Here is a 22,551-nt window from a genome sequence, read left to right as displayed (position 1 = left end):
GTCTCAGAAGTGGCATACTTTCACTTCTTCTGTCTTCTGGCCACGCAGGTCAACCCTGGTAAGTGTTTGAGAGGACTACATCACGTGTGAAGACCAAGTGATGGAGAGCATTGAGGGCCATCTTAGAGGCTGATTCTTGCAGCTAAAAAGCTGTCTCTTCTTTCCTTTGCCTGAAGCACTCCCTCCCCAGCGTGTATATTCTTTAGGTCTCAGTTTAAATATTCTCATTCTACTCCCCAAGAAAAAGTGAATTCCTCTTATTTTGTGATCCTGTATCATCTTGGGCTTCCCATCTTAAGTTTTATTATATTTTATTGTTATTGCTTATTTAATTTTGTCAGTAGGCAGAAAGTTTTAGTTGGACAGAGACCATGACTTTTACTCAATGCTCTGTCCCTAATACCGTATGCAGTACCTAGCACGTGGCAGATACCTAATAATATTTGTTTGAATAAATGAATACTGTAAAAGAAAATTGAGTGGGAAATTGGGTCAAATGACCTATTTAAAATTCTTTCCTACTCTAAGACACGTGCTTTAGAAATAAATCCCAGGGCTAAAGACAGTGACAAAATAAGTGAACTAGTAGATACTATTTAAAAAGAAAGGAACATCTTTTAATCTATTTAGGATTTAAAATAAAATATTAAATTTGGCAACTTTTTCATTAAGATTTTGGCAATTATTTTTAAGTGCAAAGAATTCAGGAAATTGAGAGCACAAATGAAATTAAGGGCTTGCCTTTCCCCTCTGCTTGCTACATTCCTATTTTTGTCATGTGTGTTGGTCAGGTCTGAAATTTATGTCATTATTTTACTCTTGTGTTCTTAGCTCAATAATAGAGATAAAGCATGACAGAAGTCTAGATTGTCTGTCAGTTGCCAATGACAATAGAATTTATACTGTGTACTTACTTTGATAGTACTCTCGATATAACCTCTTCTCCAATTTTATGTCTCTCTTTATCTTTTGTCTTATGAATCCTTTTTGGTTTTAAGAGAGAACTATCTTTTATATTTCCAATATCCTTTTCTTCTTCAAGGACTTCTAAGTCTTGAGAAATAAAAAAGCCAGTTAAGATATTTGTGCTGAGGTGGGCAGTTCACAAGGTCAGGAGTTCGAGACCAGCCTGGCCAATATGGTAAAACCCATCTCTACTAAAAATATAAAAATTAGCCGGGTGTGGTGGTGGGTGCCTGTAGTCCCAGCTACTCAGAAGGCTGAGGCAGGAGAATAGCTTGAACCCAGGAGGCAGAGGTTGCAGTTAGGCAAGATCGCACCACTGTACTCCAGCCTGGGCAACAGAGCAAGACTCCGTCTCAAAAAAACAAACAAAAAAAGGATATTTGTGGCTGTGAAATGGGTGAAACATAACTTTAATTCATCTAACCTGAAAGTTATAGCTGTGTTTTCTTCGGAAACTTCTGAAGCTTCTTTTTTTAATGTTTTCTTTCTGAGCTATTTTCTTTACTTCTGCTCTGGGAGCGAGGCATTCTACATCTTCAGAGCTGCTTCTTTTCCTCTTCCCTTTTCTGACTCAGGTAAATTGGATACTTAAAATCTTTGTTGTTTTTTTTTTTCTTTGAGGGTTGCTTTTGGGGTTCACTAGTTTCTACTTCTGAGCCCTCAGAGTGGTTCTTGATCTTTTTACTTTACAGCTGCCTGCATTTCTTGTGTCCATGTTTAACTCTTTGACCTGGACATTGTCTTGCTTTTTCATTTGCCCTTTCTTTTGTTTTGTTTATTTTTCTTTTTTCTTCTGTAACAATACATTGGTTTAATTTTACTTCTGCTCCAGCCATTTGAATATTAAATATTTTCAAATACTTCTATTTAAATATTAAACAAATATTTCATATTTATTTTTAGGCCAGAAGGGGCTCAATTTTCACTGTCTTAGGAAATATGTTAGGTTTTCTTGGTGCTTCTTCAGGTGGGTTGTTAAGAACCTGAAATGAATTTTAAAAAGTTTTACTCTTTATAATACTTTCTAATTTTTTTGCTTTTGGAAACAGTTTAAAAATAGGGGTTTAATACCTTTAGCCTAAGCTTTTCAGAATTCTTACACCTTACTAAGAATGTCAATACATTTTAACCTTAATATTTAAAAAAAATGACAAAAGTGGAATTATGGAAGTGATAGGGAAATGCTTTTTTCAGTCCATAATATTTTAAACCTATATATAAAGTTATTTCATGCAGAAGGCTTATTTCTACATTTAACATTGACTGTTTAATTTTTGAAACCCTAAAGGGAAAATTGCAGCATCAAGTATAATTATTAAATGCCTATTCTTTTAGGATGCTGGAGAATTTGCATCTTTTTTTTAAGAAAGTAATTTGACGTTTTTATTAACACATGTTTACTTGCTTGATTTTTCAAGATGAAAGCCATAAAATTGTTTCTTACACCAGAAGACTTGGATGATCCTGTAAATAGAGCAAAGAAGTATTTTCTTCAAACTGGTATTTAAGTTTCTTTATCCTGTACATAGCCATGCAGATACAGATACTATAAATGTTTTATCAGCAGGAGAACATTTATTGTAACATAAATGTGATAAGAAATCGATTATAGTATATTACATACTGAATATTTCTATTCCATGACTTAGGCACTCACTTCGTTTTTAGTCAGATTTGGAAGTTTTTTTGTCTATGCTATCTCTTGTCTAGGGGTAGGGGCAATGGGAGAAATAGTTTCTTAGTTTTTCTTGGCTGAAATCCTCTGAAAAGAGAGGAGTTCCAAATTCTACTCTGGCACTGATGGCAATATAATTAATTGCAGCTGGGGGAGATACAAACATAAATAAATGGAAGTTCATTTATGATATTCCAAACTTGATGCATTATTTTCATTCTAGTTGCCAATTAGCCCTGTCAGTTTTTAAAACTTGAGGTCAATATGATGGAGTATATATAGAATGCTTGATGAAAACCAGTAAGGAAAAGTGGTTATGAATGTGGCTTGAGTCAGATTGCATGGGGTTAACTCTCAACTTTAATACTTCCCAACTGTATGATCTTGTGCAAGTGATTTGACGTTATTGTGTTAGTTTCCTTATCTGTAAATTGAAGCAAATCACAGTACCTAAAAGAGTATTATGAGATTTAGATATGCCCTTGGAATAATGCCTCGGATGTGCTACATACAGATAAATATTACCTTTATTTAAATAATATTATTTATAATATTATAAATATTACCTTTATTTAAATAATAAAAACAGCAACCACACCATGTCAGATTCATTCAGATATCTGACCGACATACTGAATTTCACTTACATTGAAATAAAGGATGTCAGTTTTCAAATATTTATTATTTTTAATTATGTACATATTACATATGTGCAGCTATTCACAGGAAAGTAATATTTTTGTGCCACACCACAATGTGTAAACAGTGTGGGCACTTCTAACTCTTATGAGTAATTTAAGTAATACTAAGGAAAATTCTAAGTGACTTATTTGTGTCTGTTGTAGAGTCCCTGAGATGAAAATTTCCTTATGGTAATGATTCTTCAACATTCATATGCATAAGAAACACCTGGTACATTTATTTCAATGCCAATTCCAAGGCCATACCTGAATAAGCATCTTTTTGGTAGATTCCAGTCATCTGCATTTCAAAGTGCATCCTATTTTGTGAGTCATAATAGTGTGCCTGAAGGCTCCTGATCTCAACCCTTAGTAAAAAAAATTCTGTGTTTATGTCCAGAATAGCTCTTTTAAAAACTCTAGTCTCTGCTAGCTCAGCAATAGCAATTAAATTATTTAATCCTTGAGGGTTTTTTTTTGTTGTTGTTGTTGGTTTGATTTTGTTTCAACAGTCCTGTGAATAACTTCATTAGTTTATCTCTATTCTGAAGTAAGGGACGTTAGTAAGCTGTTATGAATGTTGGATTCTTGCGTTTTTTTTTTTTTTTTAATAACAGGAAAAGTGAAAGTACGGCCATATTATGCTTATTATTTTTTTAAGCTCTTCAAGTGTAGCTAGGTTTAACCGAAAGCGTTAAATATCATCTTAATACCCATGTTCATTGCTTCAGTTTGAGATTAGAACAAAAGCCTTTGTAAATTGGTCTTTAAATAAAAGTGGCTAACTACCTGATTTACCCTTTATTTCAGAGGATGCTAAAGGCACACTTTCCTTGATGCCTGAATTCAAAGTGCGGGAGAGAGCATTGTTGGAGGCATTGCATCGCTTTGGCATGACGGAGGAAGGTTGTATCCAGGCATGGTTCTCTTTACCCCATTCCATGCGCATATTCTATGTTCACGCATATACCAGCAAAATTTGGAATGAGGCAGTATCTTACAGACTTGCAACCTATGGAGCAAGAGTAGTGGAGGGTGATTTGGTCTGTTTGGATGAAGATATTGATGACGAGAATTTCCCAAATAGTAAAGTAAGTATCATTCCATCAGAGTTTTCCAAGAGTAGTTACTATACCAGAACATGAATTTTCAAAAGCCCTGATTATAGAAACACTTTAAACATACATGTAATTTATTTATCTGTTTGTACTTAAATTTACTCATCTCCTGCTTCAAGTCTGCTGTCAGTTTAGGCTTAGCACATGTTGGTAAATGGAAAGATAAAAATAGTGGTATGGAGTGAAAGATATAGGTAGTAAAGCTTCCTTTAAAAAACCCATTTTAAAAAGGATTACACAAATAATGCACAAAACAGCCCATCAAAATAAAAATCAAGGCCAGGCCTGGTGGCTCATGCCTGTAATCCCATCACTTTGGGAGGCCGAGGTGGGCGGATCACGAGGTCAGGAGTTTGAGACCAGCCTGACCAACATGGTAAAGCCCTGTCTTTGCTAAAAATACAAAAATTAGCCAGGCATGGTAGCACACGCCTGTAATCCCAGCTACTCAGGAGGCTGGGGCAGGAGAAACTCTTGAACCCCGGAGGTGGAGGTTGCAGTGAGCTGAGATTGTGCCACTGCACTCCAGCCTGGGTGACAGAACGAGACTCTGCCTAAAAATAAAAATAAAAACATTGCAGATGACTCTGCTATCCCTGCTAGCATCCTAATGTGATTCCCTCTGCTTCCTCCAGAGACTCACCCTCCGTTGTTATATGTCTTTCTAGACCTTTCTCTGTTCTGTCACATAAATATCCATTGAAAATCTATTTTTATTGTATTAGTTAACACTGAGAAAATAAAAGGTAGGATTTAGAGACTCAAAACTTAAAATATAGAGAGGAGAAGGCATATGAGTTTTATAATGGTATAGGGAACATGTAATGTGTATTTCTGTTATGGAAATGTGATTTTATCTAAATGTGATTCATAATTTCCTCTTAACAGTGTCTTAGAGACATTTATATTAGTGAAGTTATAATATAGTTTATATTTTAAAGCTTGGTTCTTCCATTTCCTCCTTGTCAAGTTTTTTTTTTTTTTTTAAATTAATTAATTAATTTCTTTTTTTGAGACGGAGTCTTGCTCTGTCACCCAGGCTGGAGTGCAGTGGCGAGATCTCGGTTCACTGCAAGCTGTCTCCCGGGTTCACGCCATCCTCCTGCCTCAGTCTCCCAAGTATGGGACTACAGGCGCCTGCCACCACGCCTGGCTAATTTTTTTGTATTTTTAGTAGAGACGGGGTTTCAACGTGTTAGCCAGGATGGTCTTGATCTCCGAACCTTGTGATCCATCCGCCTCGGACTCCCAAAGTGCTGCGAGTACAGGCGTTAGCCACTGTGCCTGGCCGTCCAGTTGTTTTTATCTCTGTGGGTTTGAACTAATGAAACTGGGTTCCATAAATCATGCAAGGAAGTTCATTTGATAGTACTGTAATACAAAAAGAACAAATTATTTTCTAACATTATCATGTCAGTCTCATAAATTTTAAAAATTAGTGAAAATTTGAATAACACTTTCATATGTAACCTAATAAAATCATTGAATTTTAGAGAAGAAAAGGATTTTAGAGACACTCTTTCTAATTCCCATTTGAAGGGGTGGCCTGCCCCTCCACACCTGTGGGCGTTTCTCGTTAGGTGGAACGAGAGACTTGAGAAAAGAAATGAGACACAGAGACAAAGTATAGAGAAAGAAAAAGTAGGCCCAGGGGACCGCCGCTCAGCATACAGAGGACCGCTCAGCATACAGAGGGCCTGCGTGGAACCAGTCTCTGAGTTCCCTCAGTATTTATTGATCATTATCTTTACCATCTTAGAAAAGGGAAGTGGCAGGATAATAGGATTATAGTAGGGAGAAGGTCAGCAGTAAGACATATGAATAAAGATCTCTGTGACATGAATAAGTTTAAGGAAAAGTGCTGTGCCTTGATATGCATATGCAAACATCTCCATAAACCTTTTTAGTGCATAGAGAGCAGTATTGCTGCTAGCACGTCCCACCTTCAGCCCTAAGGCGGTTTTCTCCTTTCTCAGTAAATAGAACATACAATCGGGTTTTACACCAAGATGTTCCGTTGCCCAGGGACGGGCAGGAGACAGATGCTTTTCTCTATCTCAACTGCCAAGAGGCCTTCTTTCCTCTATTACTAATCCTCCTCAGCACAGACCCTTCATGGGTGTCAGGCTGGGGAATGATAAGGTCTTTCCCTTCCCACGAGGCCATATTTCAGACTATCACATGGGGAGAAACCTTGGACAATACCTAGCTTTCCTAGGCAGAGGTCCCTGCGACCTTCTGCAGTGTATGTGTCCCTGGGTACTTGAGGTTAAGAGAATGGTGATGACTTTTCACAAGCATACTGCCTTCAGGCACTTGTTTAACAAAGCACACCCTGCACAGCCCAAAATCCCTTAAACTTTGAGTCACCTCAGCACATGTCTCTTGCAAGGACAAGGTTGGGGGTAGGGTTACAGATTAACAGAATCTCAAATACAGAACAAAATGGAGTCTCTTATGTCTACTTCTTTCTATAGAGACACAGTAACAGTCTGATCTCTCTTTCTTTTCCCCACCCTATTTTATAGAATGAAAATTGGGTCCCAGATTGGAGAGGAGACAGATTCAGAGTCACACAGGTAGTGGAATTAAAAAGACCCAGCTGCCTAACTCCTAGCCCAGTTTGGCCTCTTCTAGAAAAATCATGGAGTATAGAGAAGTAGTCTGTAGTGAGAACTAGAACATGGTCCAGTTTTTCAAAAATAGAGGTAAAAGAGACTCTGAACTCTACATAAAGGAAACGTTATCTAAATTAATGTCAGAATTCTTGACGTATTAATTGAGATTTTTTGGTTTTAAGTAATAGAAACCCACCTCAAACCCACAGTAATTTAAAGAAACACGAGAATTTATTGGCCCTTGTAACTGAAAGCCCATGATTGATTCAGGCACAGCTGTATTTGGGACTTAAGTGTCCTAAACGATCGCCTTTTTTGGATCATTCAGCTCTGCTTTTCTCTGTGTTAGTTCCATTACCAGTCTAGCTTATACCTTTGGTGGCAAGATGGTTATTAACCACTCTAGACTCATTTGTCACCACTCTAGACTTGCTTCTCTGCAGAAGAATGATTTTTCTTTCCCAACAGTGCCAACAAAAGCTGTGTAATTGAGTCTCAGTGGCTAGGAATGGCCTGGCCTGGATCATATGTACAGAACCAAACCAGAAAGTGTGAACTACAGTATGTGATTGACTAAACCTGCATTCCTGGGACCCTAATCCACATCTGACACCTGGGAGAGGTCCCTTGGAAAACGAGAGTGCTACTACTTGAAAAGAGCGAGTAAAGATTGCATAAGCCAGAACATCAGCTGTCTGCTTCACTGTTTCATTAAATGGATGAATAGGCAAAATCTGCAATTACTTTTGCTCCAACCTGATAGGAAAGAAATAAGAAAATGGTCACTAGGAGGCAGCATATGTTGCTAACAATGGTAATTTAGTTGAGATACAGACTCAAACTCTGTGTGAAAAGAAACCTAGCAGCATTATAAGTTTTATTTTACCTCATGTGGGGGAGAAGAGATGTGCCAATAATCCCGTTTTGATAAATAACAAAAAATCGTTATCATTTCTTAACACCTCCCAGATAACGTATCCATTTAAATATTGGAAAGCACACTAATTAGTAAGTCATCCATTTCTAAATCAGATTTTTGGAAGTTAAAGATTAGTTTCACAAGATACAGCAACAATTTTTGAAATGCATGAGTTTTATAAGACTTCTTCATTCAGAATAACATTTACAAGGATAGTTTTGTGACTGGCATTTTAGCTGCTTTCTTTTTGGAGCTGTAGGAGAAGAGAAAACATTTTCTCATACATATTTTGCAGAATTTCCTTTTATGAGCAGCAAAAACAATGTTTCTATATATTTTAAAATCGATCACTTATTTTATTAGCACTGAGGAAAGAAAAGGCAGGACTTAGAGGCCCAAAATATAAAATATGAAAAGGAAAAAGAATACAATTCTTAATAAATGGTATATGGGGCATGTAATGTACATCTACAATGAAAAATTATAGAAAACTAATCTGATTCCTTCTTTTGGTAGGATTACTAGACTAACAGGTGTAGCTACATTTCACATCACTTGGTAACTTCTTTTTGTGTGTGTGTATGGGCAAGATGGAGAAATGTGAGTTAGACAATTAAAAACTTAGGTGAATTTGTAGTTGGGGAGCAGCCGTACAAGGAAAACACGTTTGCTCATGAATTGTTGGATATCAACCTGGAGGGAATTCTCTAAAGACAAAGCATGGTGTTTTATACCTTGACCATGTTTATTCAATGTTTTCATAAATTACTTAAATCACAGTATGTAGGTATACTTATGACTCTGTGAAAGAGAAAAGGCTAGAAATGATAATGCAAGAGAGATCATAATTCCATGTAGTATGTCTCTTGTAGTTTGATCAGATCACATCTGGAGCTTTGTGTCTGTTTCTGAGTACAGTAATTGAAAGAGGTTAGTTACCAAAAAACAAAACAAAAAAAACCCCAAATTATAAACAAAAAAGGTGTGACATTATTGATAAGATGAGGGAGAGTTGAGGGGAAAGCAGGTAGATTTAGAGGGGCTCTAGACACTGTACCGTGTGATGAATACATATGAGAATGCTGTGAAACCTTGTGGAGGGAGGATAGATGCCTTTCTGTTTGAGCTTTCATATATAAGAGAAAGCAAACTACTTATTCTGTGATATCCTAGAGCAACATTTCATAGAGTTAATCTATCATGCACCTTTTTTCCCTCTTGTATGTGACAGCTGTTACCATTCTATGAAACAAATGCTGAGAAATACCACTTCTTTAAATTTTTTTTTTTTTTCAATTTTATTTTAAAGACAGAGTCTTGCTCTGTCACACAGACTGGAGTGCAGTGGCACCATCATGTTTCACTGCAGCCTTGAACTCCTGGGCTCAAGCGATCCTCCTGCCTGAGTCTCTTATGTAGCTGGCACTACAGGCATGTGCCACCACACGTGGCTAATTAAAAAAATTTTTTTTAAATAGAGACAGGCTCTCCCTATGTTTTCCATGCTGGTCTCAAACTCTTGGCCTCAAGCAATCCTCCCAAAGCACTGAATTGCAGATGTGAGCTACCACATCCAGCCAGAGAAACATCAGTTCTGTAGAGAGTATTATATTTTCGGGGGACAGAGATAAGTGGGGGTGGGCATTGGGTTGATATTATAGAAGCAGATTTTTGATTCAGCCTAACAAAGAAAAACTTTGTGATTTAGAAAAAGATTGCTGGTGATTGAGGTGAAAGTATTGCCTCAAAGTTTTCAGCAGTCCACCTTTCACCATGTTATCCAACTTCAGTGATTAGTGGTTAAAGCAGGAAGAATCATTCTAATTTTTATGTATTCTACACCTCCAGAAACAAATTATGATAAGATCTTGTTTGGGTCTATGTATATTCAGCGTAGGAACTGATTTATATGTAATAGAGTTAGGGAAAATTGAAAGTGGAGGAAATTTGGAACATGTGGAAATCGTTCATATTTTCATGTTTTTTAAAACTAGGTTCACCTGGTAACTGAAGAGGAGGGATCAGCTAATATGTATGCAATACATCAGGTAAATTTGCTTAAAAATTAGTATCACTTAGACCTAAGTGTAGATGTTGTCCCCAGAAAGCAAAATGTTGACTAGTTCCCCTCCTCTTTTTTTTTAAAACAACTTTTAAATTAAGGTATAATTTATATACAATTAAATTCACTTAGTTTATAATTGTATAGGCTTTGATCAACATATTTTTGATAAATGTAGGACTGTGTGGCCACCACAAACATCAGTCATAAAGAACAGTTTCCTCCCCTCTCCAAATTTTCCTGTGCCCATTCCCATCCTTCACCCTGGGCAACCCCTGGTCGGTTTTCTGTCACTATGGTTTTGCCTTTGAAATAATGTCATATAAATGGAATACTACAGTAGATGACCTTTTGTGTCTGGCATCTTTCACTTAGCATAGTGAATTTCAGATTCATTCGTATTGTGTATATTTGAATTTTTTACCTTCTTCCTTTTCTTGACTACCTTTTGGTACTGTTCAAGAAAACTGTCTAGAAGACACCAGCAAAGGAAGAATACCCCACAAAATGCAATGTTTACTCACAAGCAGCTAAGAAAATAAACATTGAATGTGTTCTATGTATTTGCTTTCTTGTTTTGGAAGAAATAAGAAAATTTAAGATTGCCCACCAAAATACTGGTAATGTGATTGAGCAGTAGAAGTTACTCTTCGTGTTACAGACAGTACATGCTTTATTCTATAGAGATTAAGTCGTTATCAGCTAATTAAGTGTACCTAAACTTCTTGAATAGTGAATTGTCTAATAATATCTGATTTGAGTTGGTTACCTTAGTTATTGTGAGTCCTTGATTTTAGTTAGCTATTTTCTTTGGCAGCATAAAAATATCATAGCATATTATTTAAAGTATGTTTTAGGCTGATTGTGATGTTTATATTCTGAGACTGTTTTTACAAATCCAGGTCCCAGTCATAAAAGTACATTAAAAATACGATCGTGTATCTTTTTGAAGGCTAGTTTCATATTTTTTCCGTCTTTTCTTTCACAGGTGGTTCTTCCAATACTTGGATACAATATTCAGTATCCAAAGAACAAGGTAGGGCAGTGGTACCATGACATACGTAGCAGAGATGGACTACAGACATGTAGGTTTAAAGTACCTACTCTGAAACTGAATGTACCAGGATGCTATAGGCAGATTTTGAAACATCCCCGTAATCTCTCATACCAACTAATGGAAGATCATGACATTGATGTCAAAATGAAAGGTTCCCACATTGATGAAACAGCTTTGTCTCTTTTGATCTCTTTTGATCTTGATGCTTCATGCTATGCTACCGTTTGTCTGAAGGAAATAATGAAGCATGACGTTTTAAACTGATACGCTTGGTATAACCGTATGTGTGTCACTCTTTGAAGGAAAGGGAACTAAAATGTCTTAAGCACCTCCCATGTGTTAGGAGCTTCATAATTGTTATCTCTTTTAATTTTCACAGCATCCTGAGAAGTTAGGATTTGATACTATAATTTTATAGAGGACACGTAAGTGTCAGGGTCTAAATTTAAGGTCCATGTGACCCCAAAGCCGGTGTTTTTTTCTATTATATGTTTCAGTGACCTTTATTCTATGTCATAAAGTTACAATCTTTTGAAACCATTAGGAATATATATAATACTGCAAGATAACATTTAAGAAAAAAAGTTGTGAATGTTCATTTCCTCCAGCTCCTTGCTTAGAACCTTGGTGAAATTAGGTTGCAGTGAAGCAAATGTTGGAGAGAAACATAGATGAAGCATTTTGCTAATTATTATTGTCCTCGTTTCCTATTTTTGAAATTATTGATCAGAACAATATACAAGGGAAATATCATCCCTCTGTATGTGATAGGTACCCCAGAGTAGTTATTACCTCTTTGTGAGACATAATCTTTGATGAAGACTGAAATAAAATTTTCTCATCCAATTTTTATATCTTGGCATATGCTGATCCTCTTGACCATTTGTAATTTTTTTTCATATTATCTAAAACAGGTGTTAGAGTCAGGCAGGTTTATACTTAGATTCTAGCTCTGACACTTACTGGTGACTTTGAGTATGTTGTTGATTTTTTTGTGTGTGGGTTACTGATAGAATCAAGACAATGCCAGCTTCATAAGTGACAAATAATAGGATTATCTCCACATTTTCTGTTGCTGGAGAAATAAAACATTGTGCTCATTTGAAAATTTTAATTTTTGTTGATTTAGCTATCCCACATTATAAATCATCCTTCACCATTTTATATCAGTTAAATACAGGGGTGGGGTGGGGGAGGAATGACTGGCATGTAGACATGTATTGGTTTGGGAATATCTGAGCATTTCTTTCATTGTTGGTAAGATATCATGATGAAATTAAAACAGCAGTATGGAGCATTATATATCAGTACTGTGATACTTTATGTACTTAAGCCAGTTTAACCATTTTGGGAAATGTTAGCATAAGGAAATAAAATCCAAAAGAAGGAAGAGAAGCTATATGCAATGCAAAATTCGCTTATTGCAATATTTTTATATACAAATAAAGACACTAAAAACAGTTTTCAAAGTCCATCATTACGTAACTAAAGTAAGTAAAATGATATGTATCAACTTGATGGTAAAATACGTAGTTATTTAAAAAAGCAATGAACAATTTAGTTTCATAAGAAAATGTTGTCCCCAAAAGTAGAACACATATATTGCAACTGCAATAATACTCTGAATTCATCTTTCACAAATAAGAGACATGTTAGCATAGTGATGAAAAGCACAGATATTGGAGGCAAACTTACCCAGTTTGAACCCTGGCACTGCCACATACAGCGCTGCAGCCTTGGGAAAGTTATTTAAACTCATATGCTTCAGTTTCAACATCTGTAAAATGGGCATGTTAACATTGCCTACCTCATAGGCTTACTGTGAGAATTTTCTAAGTTAATATAAGTAAAGCAGCTTTAAAAAGTGCCTGGCATTTAGTTATTGTTAAATAAGTGTCTGCAGATGCAAGTTTGGAAGAGAAAAACAAATAAATGAAAATGCCTTCCTGTTAAGATGATGGGGTATTTGGATTTTTTTTAATACTAAAATTTTTTTTGTTATATGTTTTGGCAATAAATAATTCTCAACACACAAAAATTGGATATTGTAGTACCATTGATTTTCTTTGGGTTACTGCCATCATTTTAATATTATATTGAGAATGAAGTGATGCTCTATTAGGTAGTAAAAAAATTTAGAAAAAATGTTTTATATGATAAATTATATCCTATAAATGCAATCATAAAATGAGTTATATACATTATTAAATCCTAGTTTTTAAAAGTTTTGAACAGCAGTCAGAAAATATGAAAGCATGAAAATGTATCATTGATACTACTTTCTTTGCCTGCAGATGGCACTATAATTTTAGACTTATTTATTTATTTAGTAAATATTTCAGCTGTGTATAAAGGATCACTACGTTTATTTGATCACCATAAAATGTATTGAGATATCATTCATGTGGAATATTATTTTATATGCCAATAAGACTTGCCATGTTAAATTTTTTTTTGTTTAAGGACTTTTAGTATTAATAGTATGCTTTGGACCAGCTGATCACTAGTCACCTAGGTTTTTGCAGTTTTCCTGGGGCATTTCAGACCTTCATAAGCATGATCTTTGGATTAGGTTTTTTTTTTCTTCACATCATTATTAGGAGATAATTTATTTTTAAAGTGTCATGTTAAACTGCAAGGATGTCCATTAAGCATCACTATTAAACATGCCAAAGGAGAAGCCATATCTTCAAAATACCCACTTAACCTACCCAAACATCTCAAACCCTCCTTTTGCTGACCTTCTGTAACCCCATTTCCAAAGTTTTGCTTCATTTTTATTGTTTCTTTCAACTTTTATTTTAGGTTTGGGGGTACATATGCAGGTTTGTTACATGGGTAAATTGCATTTTGTGTGGGTTCAGCATACAAATTATTTCATCACCCAGATAATGAGCATAATACCTGATACGTTGTTTTTCTATCCTCATCTTTCTCCCACCCTCCACCTTCCACCCTCAAGTAGGCCCTGGTTCCTGTTGTTCCCTTCTTAGAGTCCACGTGTACTCAAAGTTCAGCTCCCACTTAGAAGTAAGAACATTTGGTATTTGGTTTTCTGTTCCTGCGTTAATTTGCTTAGAATAGTGGCCTCCAGCTACATCCATGTTGCTGTAAAGACATAATTTTGTTCTTTTGTATGACTGTGTAGTATTGTCTGGTATATATGTACTATGTTTTCTTTATCTAGTCCACTGTTGATGGGCATCTAGGTTGGTTCCATGTCTTTGCTATTGTCAGTATTGCTGTAATGAACACGTGTGCATGGTCTTTATGGTAAAGCAATTTATATTCCTTTGGGTATATAACCAATAATGGAATTGCTGGGTCAAATGGTATTTCTGCTTTAAGTTCTTTGAGAAATCTTCTAACTGCTTTACACAGAGGCTGAACTAATTTATATGCCCACCAGCAGGGTATAGCATTCCCTTTTCTCTGCAGCCTCCCCAACATCTGTTATTTTTTGACTTTTTAATAACAGCCATTCTGACTGGTGTGAGATGGTATCTCCTTGTGGTTTTGATTTGCATTCCCCTAATGATTAGTGATGTTCAGCATTTTTTCCTATGCTTTTGGCCCATGGATATCTTCTTTTGAGAAGTATCTGTTCATGTCCTTTCTCTTTTTTTAATGGGCTATTTTTTGCTTGTTAAGTTCTTTATAGATTCTGGATATCAGACCTTTGTTCATGCATACTTTGAAAATATTCTCTCCCATTCTGTAGACTGTCAGTTTACTCCGTTGGTAGTTTCTTTGGCTGTGCAGAAGCTATTTAGTTTGATTAGGTCCCACTTGTCATTTTTTTTTTTTTTTTTTAGATGGAGTTTCCTTCTGTCACCCAGGCTGGAGTGCAGTTGCTCATTGCAACCTCTGCCTCCCAGGTTCAAGCCTTTCTCCTGCCCCAGCCTCTCGAGTAGCTGGGGTTACAGGTGGCCGCCACCATACCTGGTTAATTTTTGTATTTTTATTAGAGACGAGGTTTCACCGTGTTGACCAGGTTGGTCTCAAACTCTTGACCTCACGTGATCTACCCACCTCGGCCTCCCAAAGTGCTAGGATTACAGACTTGAGCCAGCATGTCACTTGTCAATTATTGGCTTTGTTCCAATTGCTTTTGGAGTCTTTGTAATGATATCTTCGTTAGGTCTTATGTCCAGAATGTTGTTTCCTAGGTTTTCTTCTAGGGTTTTTATAGTTTTAGGTTTTACATTTGAGTTGTTAACCCATCTTGAGTTGATTTTTGTATATGGTAAAAGGAAGGGGTCCAGTTTCAATCCTCAGGATGTGGTAAACCAGTTATCCCAGCACCATTTATTAAATAGGGAGTCCTTTCCCCATTGCTTGTTATTGTTGACTTTAACAAAAACCAGGTAGCTGTAGGTGTGTGGCTTTATTTCTGGGTTCTCTAACCTGATCCATTGGTCTATGTGTCTGTTTTTGTACCAGTACCATGCTATTTTGGTTACTATAGCCTTGTAGAATAGTTTGACATGAGGTAGTGTGATGCCTCCAGCTTTGTTATTTTTGAATTAGTTTTAATTGCCAAGGTTGTTTGAGCTAGCAGTAGTGCCTGGGAGTCGGTTAGGTGAAACAAATTGAGGTCTTTTAATTAATATTAAGATTAAAACACCTTGATTTTTTTGTGAGTTGTAAAAAACTGAAAGTCATGTAACTTTTGATTTAACTAACATTTTCTGAGTATCTTTTATGTCAGTATCTCACATTTTAATCCATATTCCCACCCTGTGTGGAGGTATTATCTTCACTTATTTTGCAGATTGGAAACATACCTGAATAGCTTACTAACTTCCTAATCAAGGTCAAGCAAAATAGTGTGTGGGGTGAGCACGATTATACTTCCTAAATCAGTACTGTTTTCATCTACCTAACATTTGCCTTCTGAGAACAAATTTTTGGATAATAACTTCCATTTAGGCTGAACGTGGTGGCTCACGCCTGTAAGGCCAAGATGAGTGGATCACAAGGTCAGGAGTTCAAGACCATCCTGGCCAAGATGCTGAAACCCTGTCTCTACTAAAAATACAAAAATTAGCTGGGCTACTTGGGAGGCTGAGGCTGGAGAATCGCTTGAACCTGGGAGGCGGAGGTTGCAGTGAGCCGAGATTGCCCAGCCTGGGTGACAGAGCAAGACTCCATCTCATAAAAAAACAAACTAAAAATTAAAATATAACTTCCATTTCTACCAACTTGATATTACTTGCCATTGATTTAATAGGCATATTGGGCCATGTCTTGGCAGAGAGAAGATACCTTTTGAGATTCTGAGACCAAAATATAAAGTAAAAGGGATCCCTTCAGGAAATCCCCAAATCATTTTGGAGTTTTCCCAAAATATTTTGGGATTTGTATCATAATAATATGTAAAATCATTGTAGATCATAGGAGGTGTTTTAGATGGTACCTGGCACAAATATCATTGAAAAAGCATAGTGAGAAACTTGTTCTTTCGCAATTCATTTTCAGTCTTTGCATCAATCATTCTGTTTAAGGAAGGAGAAAGCTGCTTGATACTATTTACATACATCAACATTTGCTAATTTACCTTTTTAGCCAGCTATGCAGGCTTCAGGCTTAGAAACATCAGCAGGCAACAATATAATATGTAGCTAGAATTTAATAGGATTGCATTGTTTTATTGAATTTATTTTCCCTTTTATTTATGGCAATCAATTCTGGCTTCCTGTTTATGTGATGGTATTATGTTTCCTTTAAAACTAAATTTAATTTTATTTATTTTTGTATTCATTTTATTTTATTTTTAGATGTGTGATTTCATTTCTTTTTTTATTATTATTATACTTTAAGTTCTAGGGTACATGTGCACAATGTGCAGGTTTGTTACATATGTATACATGTGCCATGTTGGTGTGCTACACCCATTAACTCATCACTTACATTAGATATATCTCCTGATGCTATCCCTCCCCCCTCTCCCACCCCACGACAGGCCCCGGTGTGTGATGTTCTCCTTCCTGTGTCCAAGTGTTCTCATTGTTTAGTTCCTACCTATGAGTGAGAACATGCAGTGTTTGTTTTTTTGTCCTTGCGATAGTTTGCTGAGAATGATGGTTTCCAGCTTCATCCATGTCCCAATTTAATTTTAAAGAGGTAGAATCAATTTAAAGGTATTAAATAAATAATAGTATAGACACAGCGGTAATTATGATACCAATACCTGAATGATTAGAGTATGGGAAATATACTGGTACAGTTGAGAATCCCTGAAATCAGAGATGGGCTCTACAACTGCTTTAATATGTGACTTTAGTAACCCACTGACTCTGTTGTAGAATTCTTAGACTTGAAGTACTGTTAGTTATCATTTTTCAGTCCAGGATAGTGTTGCATCAAACAAAATTATGAAATATGTACACATTTAAGACATTATGAGCAGAGGCATTGATGATCACATGCTATATCTTAAGATTTTACTGATAGAGATTTGATTTTAGAAAATCTTATGAAACACTAAGAACAGTGTCTGGTGCCTAGCAAATTCTCAGTAAATTTCAGCTAGTATTATTATAGCTAGTATTACTTTACTATGCTCCCTGATAAAATTTTTATAATAAAATGGTTAGTGACTTTCCATTGAGGTCTGATCTGACTTAGTCTTAGCATAAAGTAATTACAATTCATATTTGTAGAGGTTTTTTTTGTAGTAGTAGAAACAACTATTTCTAAATCTGGGGATTCAGTAGTTCATTCAAATTGGGATCTTTAAGAGCTGTCTAGGTCAATGTTCCTTAACATTTTCTATCTGGGAGCAATCTTTAAGAGAACAGAAAGAAAACGAAACTCTATATAATTTAATGCAAAGTTTTTTTACATTAATGTAAGAGTAGGAAAAGAGGTTGGAGGAAGATATGGGGAGGTAGGAAAATAGGACTTTTTTCTTCCATTTACTTTTGATGTTTGAATTTCAAACATGAGTATATTTGTGTATTATTTTGCAGTTAAAAACATTGAAGACTACTTAAAGATCAAAGAGGGAAATTTTAAGGGAATTAATGGGTTATGATTGCATTTGTTCAGAATGGTTTTGGTGGCTCATGACAACATTTTGAGAGAGAGAGATTTTTATGCATTGTACATTTTAATGGCACCAATGGCAGCTAGGATAACTAGTTTAAAGTTTTGGGCCTGTGTTAATAGATTTTGCTTTCTAATTTCAGAAAGATTCTGTCTTATAGTACTGTTTTAATCTGTTTTTCTAAGCCCTCTGATTTATATGTATTTAATAGGCCACAAAATAATGTCAAATATATGGCATAATAACCAACAAATATTTGAATAAGTGAAAGGTACTCTATAAAATGCTATGGGAAAGACAAAAATAAATAATATCCATTTGTTTGAGGGATTAACAGTGTTATATTCCTTAAGTTTTGATTTGATTTGAAATGCCACTAGCAAATGGAATATGCAGACTAAATGGCAAAGAGAAAATCAAGCAGCATCTTTTCATTTCACTTACAGCTCACTGTATGACCAATATGTTACTTGACCTCTCAGCACTCCATTCTAAATCCTTAAGTGATACTTATTTAGCATTTCTAAGCATCTTGAGATCTCCTCTTAAAATATGCTTTGAACTATTCAGTCTAAATGCTGCTTTCTAAAAAGCTACTAGTTTAAAGAATGGGAAATGGTGTTAATGGAGTTAATCTTGTGTAATTTCAGTGTGGGTTGTCAAGAATACCTCTAAGTAAAGAAAATGACTCTAATCTTCTTAAGCAATTCATTTTCTCAGCAACTTTGAGGCAGGAGTTAATTTACTCTGCCTGTGTACATAGGCCGCCTCTTACAAAAGAAAAATTTTACTATGGAAAGAAGTCAGCATAGCCATGAAATTATTTAAATTTAGTCTTTAGAACATATTACAAAATATAAGATACATTAAATTGTCTTTTTTGTTAGAAACTCAACTACCAATGTAGAAATAAAACTCCTGTTGCAAGGATGGAGTTTAGCCATGGAGTCAAAACAAGAGCTATTGGGTTATTTTAAAAGAGAAGAGATCAAAGAGCTGATCACTCCTTAACTAAGGGTGTTTGGACAACAGGATAGGGTGAAGAGTGGAGGGGGTTAGAACTCAATTCTTTATGCTTTTATACCAAGGCTCCCTTTTCTAATAAGCCTTGCTGGTATTTCCTTAGACTAGTTAAGTCAGGATTCTGAGTTTTTTAGTACAATAGGGTTTTAATCTGAGCTGATCATTGTTTCCAATGCCGCCTCTGTGGCAGGGGAACGAAAAGGACTAGTGTTCTTTTCTAAAAAGGGAAGATGGATATTTTTTCTATAACTTTTATAATTCCCTTATAATAAAATGAATGATAGGTTATAATAGAATTAATTTTTTTTGCATGTAATTTTCAAAAGGAAATTAATTTATTTTTCTGTAAAATATCTCAAAGGAATCTAATACATTTTTATTCTATGTAAATAATAATGTAATTTTTGCATTTAGAAGGCTATAGCAAATCTGGAAAGCAGTTATTCTAAGTTGGAAGAGCATTCTCTCAATGCATTGGAAACATTTGATGACTATTTTTTATCTTTTCTTTATTTTGATTATTATAATAATGTTCTAATTGGCTGGCCTTCGTTTTTCACTGTAGTCAGTCCATCTTGTTTACTATTGCCAATTATTCTCCAAAAAGTAGAAATGTGATCCTGTCATTGTTTTGGGGCCATAGAACATTTCAGAAGCTTCCCAGTATCTATGTAGTAACAGTCCAAAACCCTCAACATAGCACATTTAGACCTGCAAGTATGGCCCCAAATCTTCAAGTGGCATCTGTCACTACTCCATAGTACATATCCTTTGTTACAGCTGTTTCACAAATACAGGTTGAATACCCCTTATCTAAAATGTTTGGGACTAAAAGTTTCAGATTTCAGATATGTTTGGATTTTGGAATATTTGTACATGTATAATGAGATACTCTTAGAGTTGGAACCCAAGTCTAAACAAAATTCATTTATGTTTCATGTATACCTTATACACATAGCCTGAAGGTTATTTATTTTTCCTTTGGGAGCACTGAATAGACTACATGTTGTGCACCTACATTTTGACTGTGACCTATCATATGAAGTCAGATGTGGAATTTTCCATTTGTGGCATCACGTCAGTACTCAAAAAGTTTTGGATTTTGGAGGATTTTGGGTTTTGAATTTTCAGATTAGAGATGCTCAGCCTGTATAGCAGATGTTCCCATGTTATACACCTTAACCTCCCCTTCCCATTGGCTGGAACATCTCTGCTTATATTAAATGTCTTTTCTGTGAAATCTGTGTTCTCATAGCCTTTTGTATAGTTCTCTACCATCTCATTGCTCACATTGTATTGTACTTATTTGGTTAAATATCTGGATCATCTACTGTGAATTATTCAGGAGCATTGATCTTTATACCTCTGGCACCTATCAGTGCCTGACATATAACAGGGTTAAAAATGCTGAGTGAATACTGCAGATATACCTTAGCAAATTTATTTGGTAAATACTCATCTCAAGAAAGTTCTAAAATAGTTCTTTCCCTTCCTAGAGAGTTTAGAATATTAAAATTGGGTATCATTATAATGCTCTTTCTTTTGTAATAGTTACATCTTTGCCTTTTATTGAAATAGAATTTCATTTAAAATTTAGAACAAGCTGTCAGGTATGATAACTATTGTCATTTAACAAATGAAGATTCTAGGGCTTGAAGAAGTTAAGTAGCTTCCTCCAGGTTGTAAAGAGAGTTTAACCTGGCCCTTTTTGGTTTTAGGGCCATGATGATAACCACTTTGCTCTACTGATTTCTAATGGAAAGTGCTTCAATTTTCCACTTTGCCTAGCTAGTGATTATGTAATTTCTGCTTATCTCTGAATTTATCTGCATATTTCTAAAACTTTATGACATTAAGGAAAGTTGGGGAAAATTCATTTTAAGTGCTGCAATGACAATAGCTGTCAATCATTGAGTACTGTGTATTAAGCATTTTATATTTTATCAACAAGTACTTACATGTGGGATGAGTACTGTTATTATTTTCATTTTATAGATGAGGACACATATAGAATGCACTTAGGAAACTAGAGAAAGAGAAAACATGGATAATTATCTGGAACTAATAAGACAGTAAAGTACAGATTTAAGAAGTTCAGTGAATCGCAAGCAGTATAAAATAAAAAACTACATTGAGATACATCATAGTGAATATGCAAAACATCAATAATAAAAAAAACCTTAAAGGCAGCTTTAACAATATACTGAATGACCAATATACTTAGCAGCCATAGAACCTCTATTCTTTTAAAGCATCCATGGAACGTTTGTAGAAATTGACTGTGCACTGGACTATAAGCATATGCAATAAAATTTCAAATGACTGAAACCATATGAGTATATTATTTTGCCACAACACAATTAGACTAGAAATGAAAAACAAAAGGATAACCGGAAACTATCTATATATCAGAAATTAAGAGATACACTTATTTATTTTTTATTTTTTGAGATGGAATCTCACTCTATCACCTATCCAGTGGCACAGTCTTGGCTCACTGCAACCTCTGCCTCCTGGGTTCAAGTGATCCTCCTGCATCAGCCTCCCAAGGAGCTGGGATTACAGGCATGTGCCACCACACCCAGCTAATTTTTGTATTTTTAGTAGAGATGGGGTTTCACCATGTAGGCCACGCTGGTCTCGAACTCCTGACCTCAAGTAATCTGCCAGCCTCAGCCTCCCAAAGTGCTGGGATTACAGGTGAAGAGATACACTTCTAAGTAATCTATATGTCAAATAAGACATAATGAAATTAGAAAATATTTTTAAGTCAATGATTAAACCATACTACACGTCAAAACTTGTGCAATGCACTTAAAGCAGCATGTAGAGGGAGATTACATTCATAAATGCTTATGCTAGAAAAGAAGGAAGCCTGTACATTATGTAGCTATGCACCCATCTAAAGAAGTTAGGAAAATGACATCAAGTAGAACATCAAAAGAAAGAAGGAAAGTATAACTTAAAACAGAAATGAATGGGGAAAAAAAAAAAAAAAAAAAAAAAACAGAATAAAAGAGAGGATCTGCAAATCCGAAAGTTGGTTTGTTGAAAATATTAATAGAGCTGACATACCTGTAGTGAGACTGATGGAAATAATGCAATTACAACTAACAGATATCGTAATTATAAAGGAAATCACTATAGGTGCTATAAAAATTAAAAAGATGGCCGGGCGCGGTGGCTCAAGCCTGTAATCCTAGCACTTTGGGAGGCCGAGACGGGTGGATCACGAGGTCAGGAGATCGAGACCATCCTGGCTAACACAGTGAAACCCCGTCTCTACTAAAAAATACAAAAAACTAGCCGGGCGCGGTGGCGGGCGCCTGTAGTCCCAGCTACTCGGGAGGCTGAGGCAGGAGAACGGCGTAAACCCGGGAGG

General features: G+C 35.6%; 1 protein-coding gene across 3 annotated transcripts in view; it reads left to right on the top strand.

Annotated features, from left to right (window-relative positions):
* PUS7L (pseudouridine synthase 7 like) overlaps nucleotides 1-22,186 on the top strand; it is a 39,974-nt gene extending 17,788 nt beyond the window's left edge. For all 3 annotated transcript variants that reach the window (XM_008002939.3, XM_037997237.2, XM_073020637.1), the window contains exons 6-9: nucleotides 2,385-2,466; nucleotides 4,132-4,412; nucleotides 9,971-10,024; nucleotides 11,027-22,186. In XM_008002939.3, the coding sequence (XP_008001130.2) occupies nucleotides 2,385-2,466; nucleotides 4,132-4,412; nucleotides 9,971-10,024; nucleotides 11,027-11,359 (750 nt within the window). In that variant the 3' untranslated portion in view covers nucleotides 11,360-22,186. The remainder of the gene's footprint in view (nucleotides 1-2,384; nucleotides 2,467-4,131; nucleotides 4,413-9,970; nucleotides 10,025-11,026) is intronic.
* The last annotated feature ends 365 nt before the right edge of the window (nucleotides 22,187-22,551 follow it).

Source organism: Chlorocebus sabaeus, chromosome 11 (assembly GCF_047675955.1).
Source record: "Chlorocebus sabaeus isolate Y175 chromosome 11, mChlSab1.0.hap1, whole genome shotgun sequence".
NCBI classification, from domain to species: Eukaryota; Metazoa; Chordata; class Mammalia; order Primates; family Cercopithecidae; genus Chlorocebus; species Chlorocebus sabaeus.
Note: the sequence above shows the minus strand (reverse complement) of the source record. Positions and strands in the feature narration are given on the sequence as shown.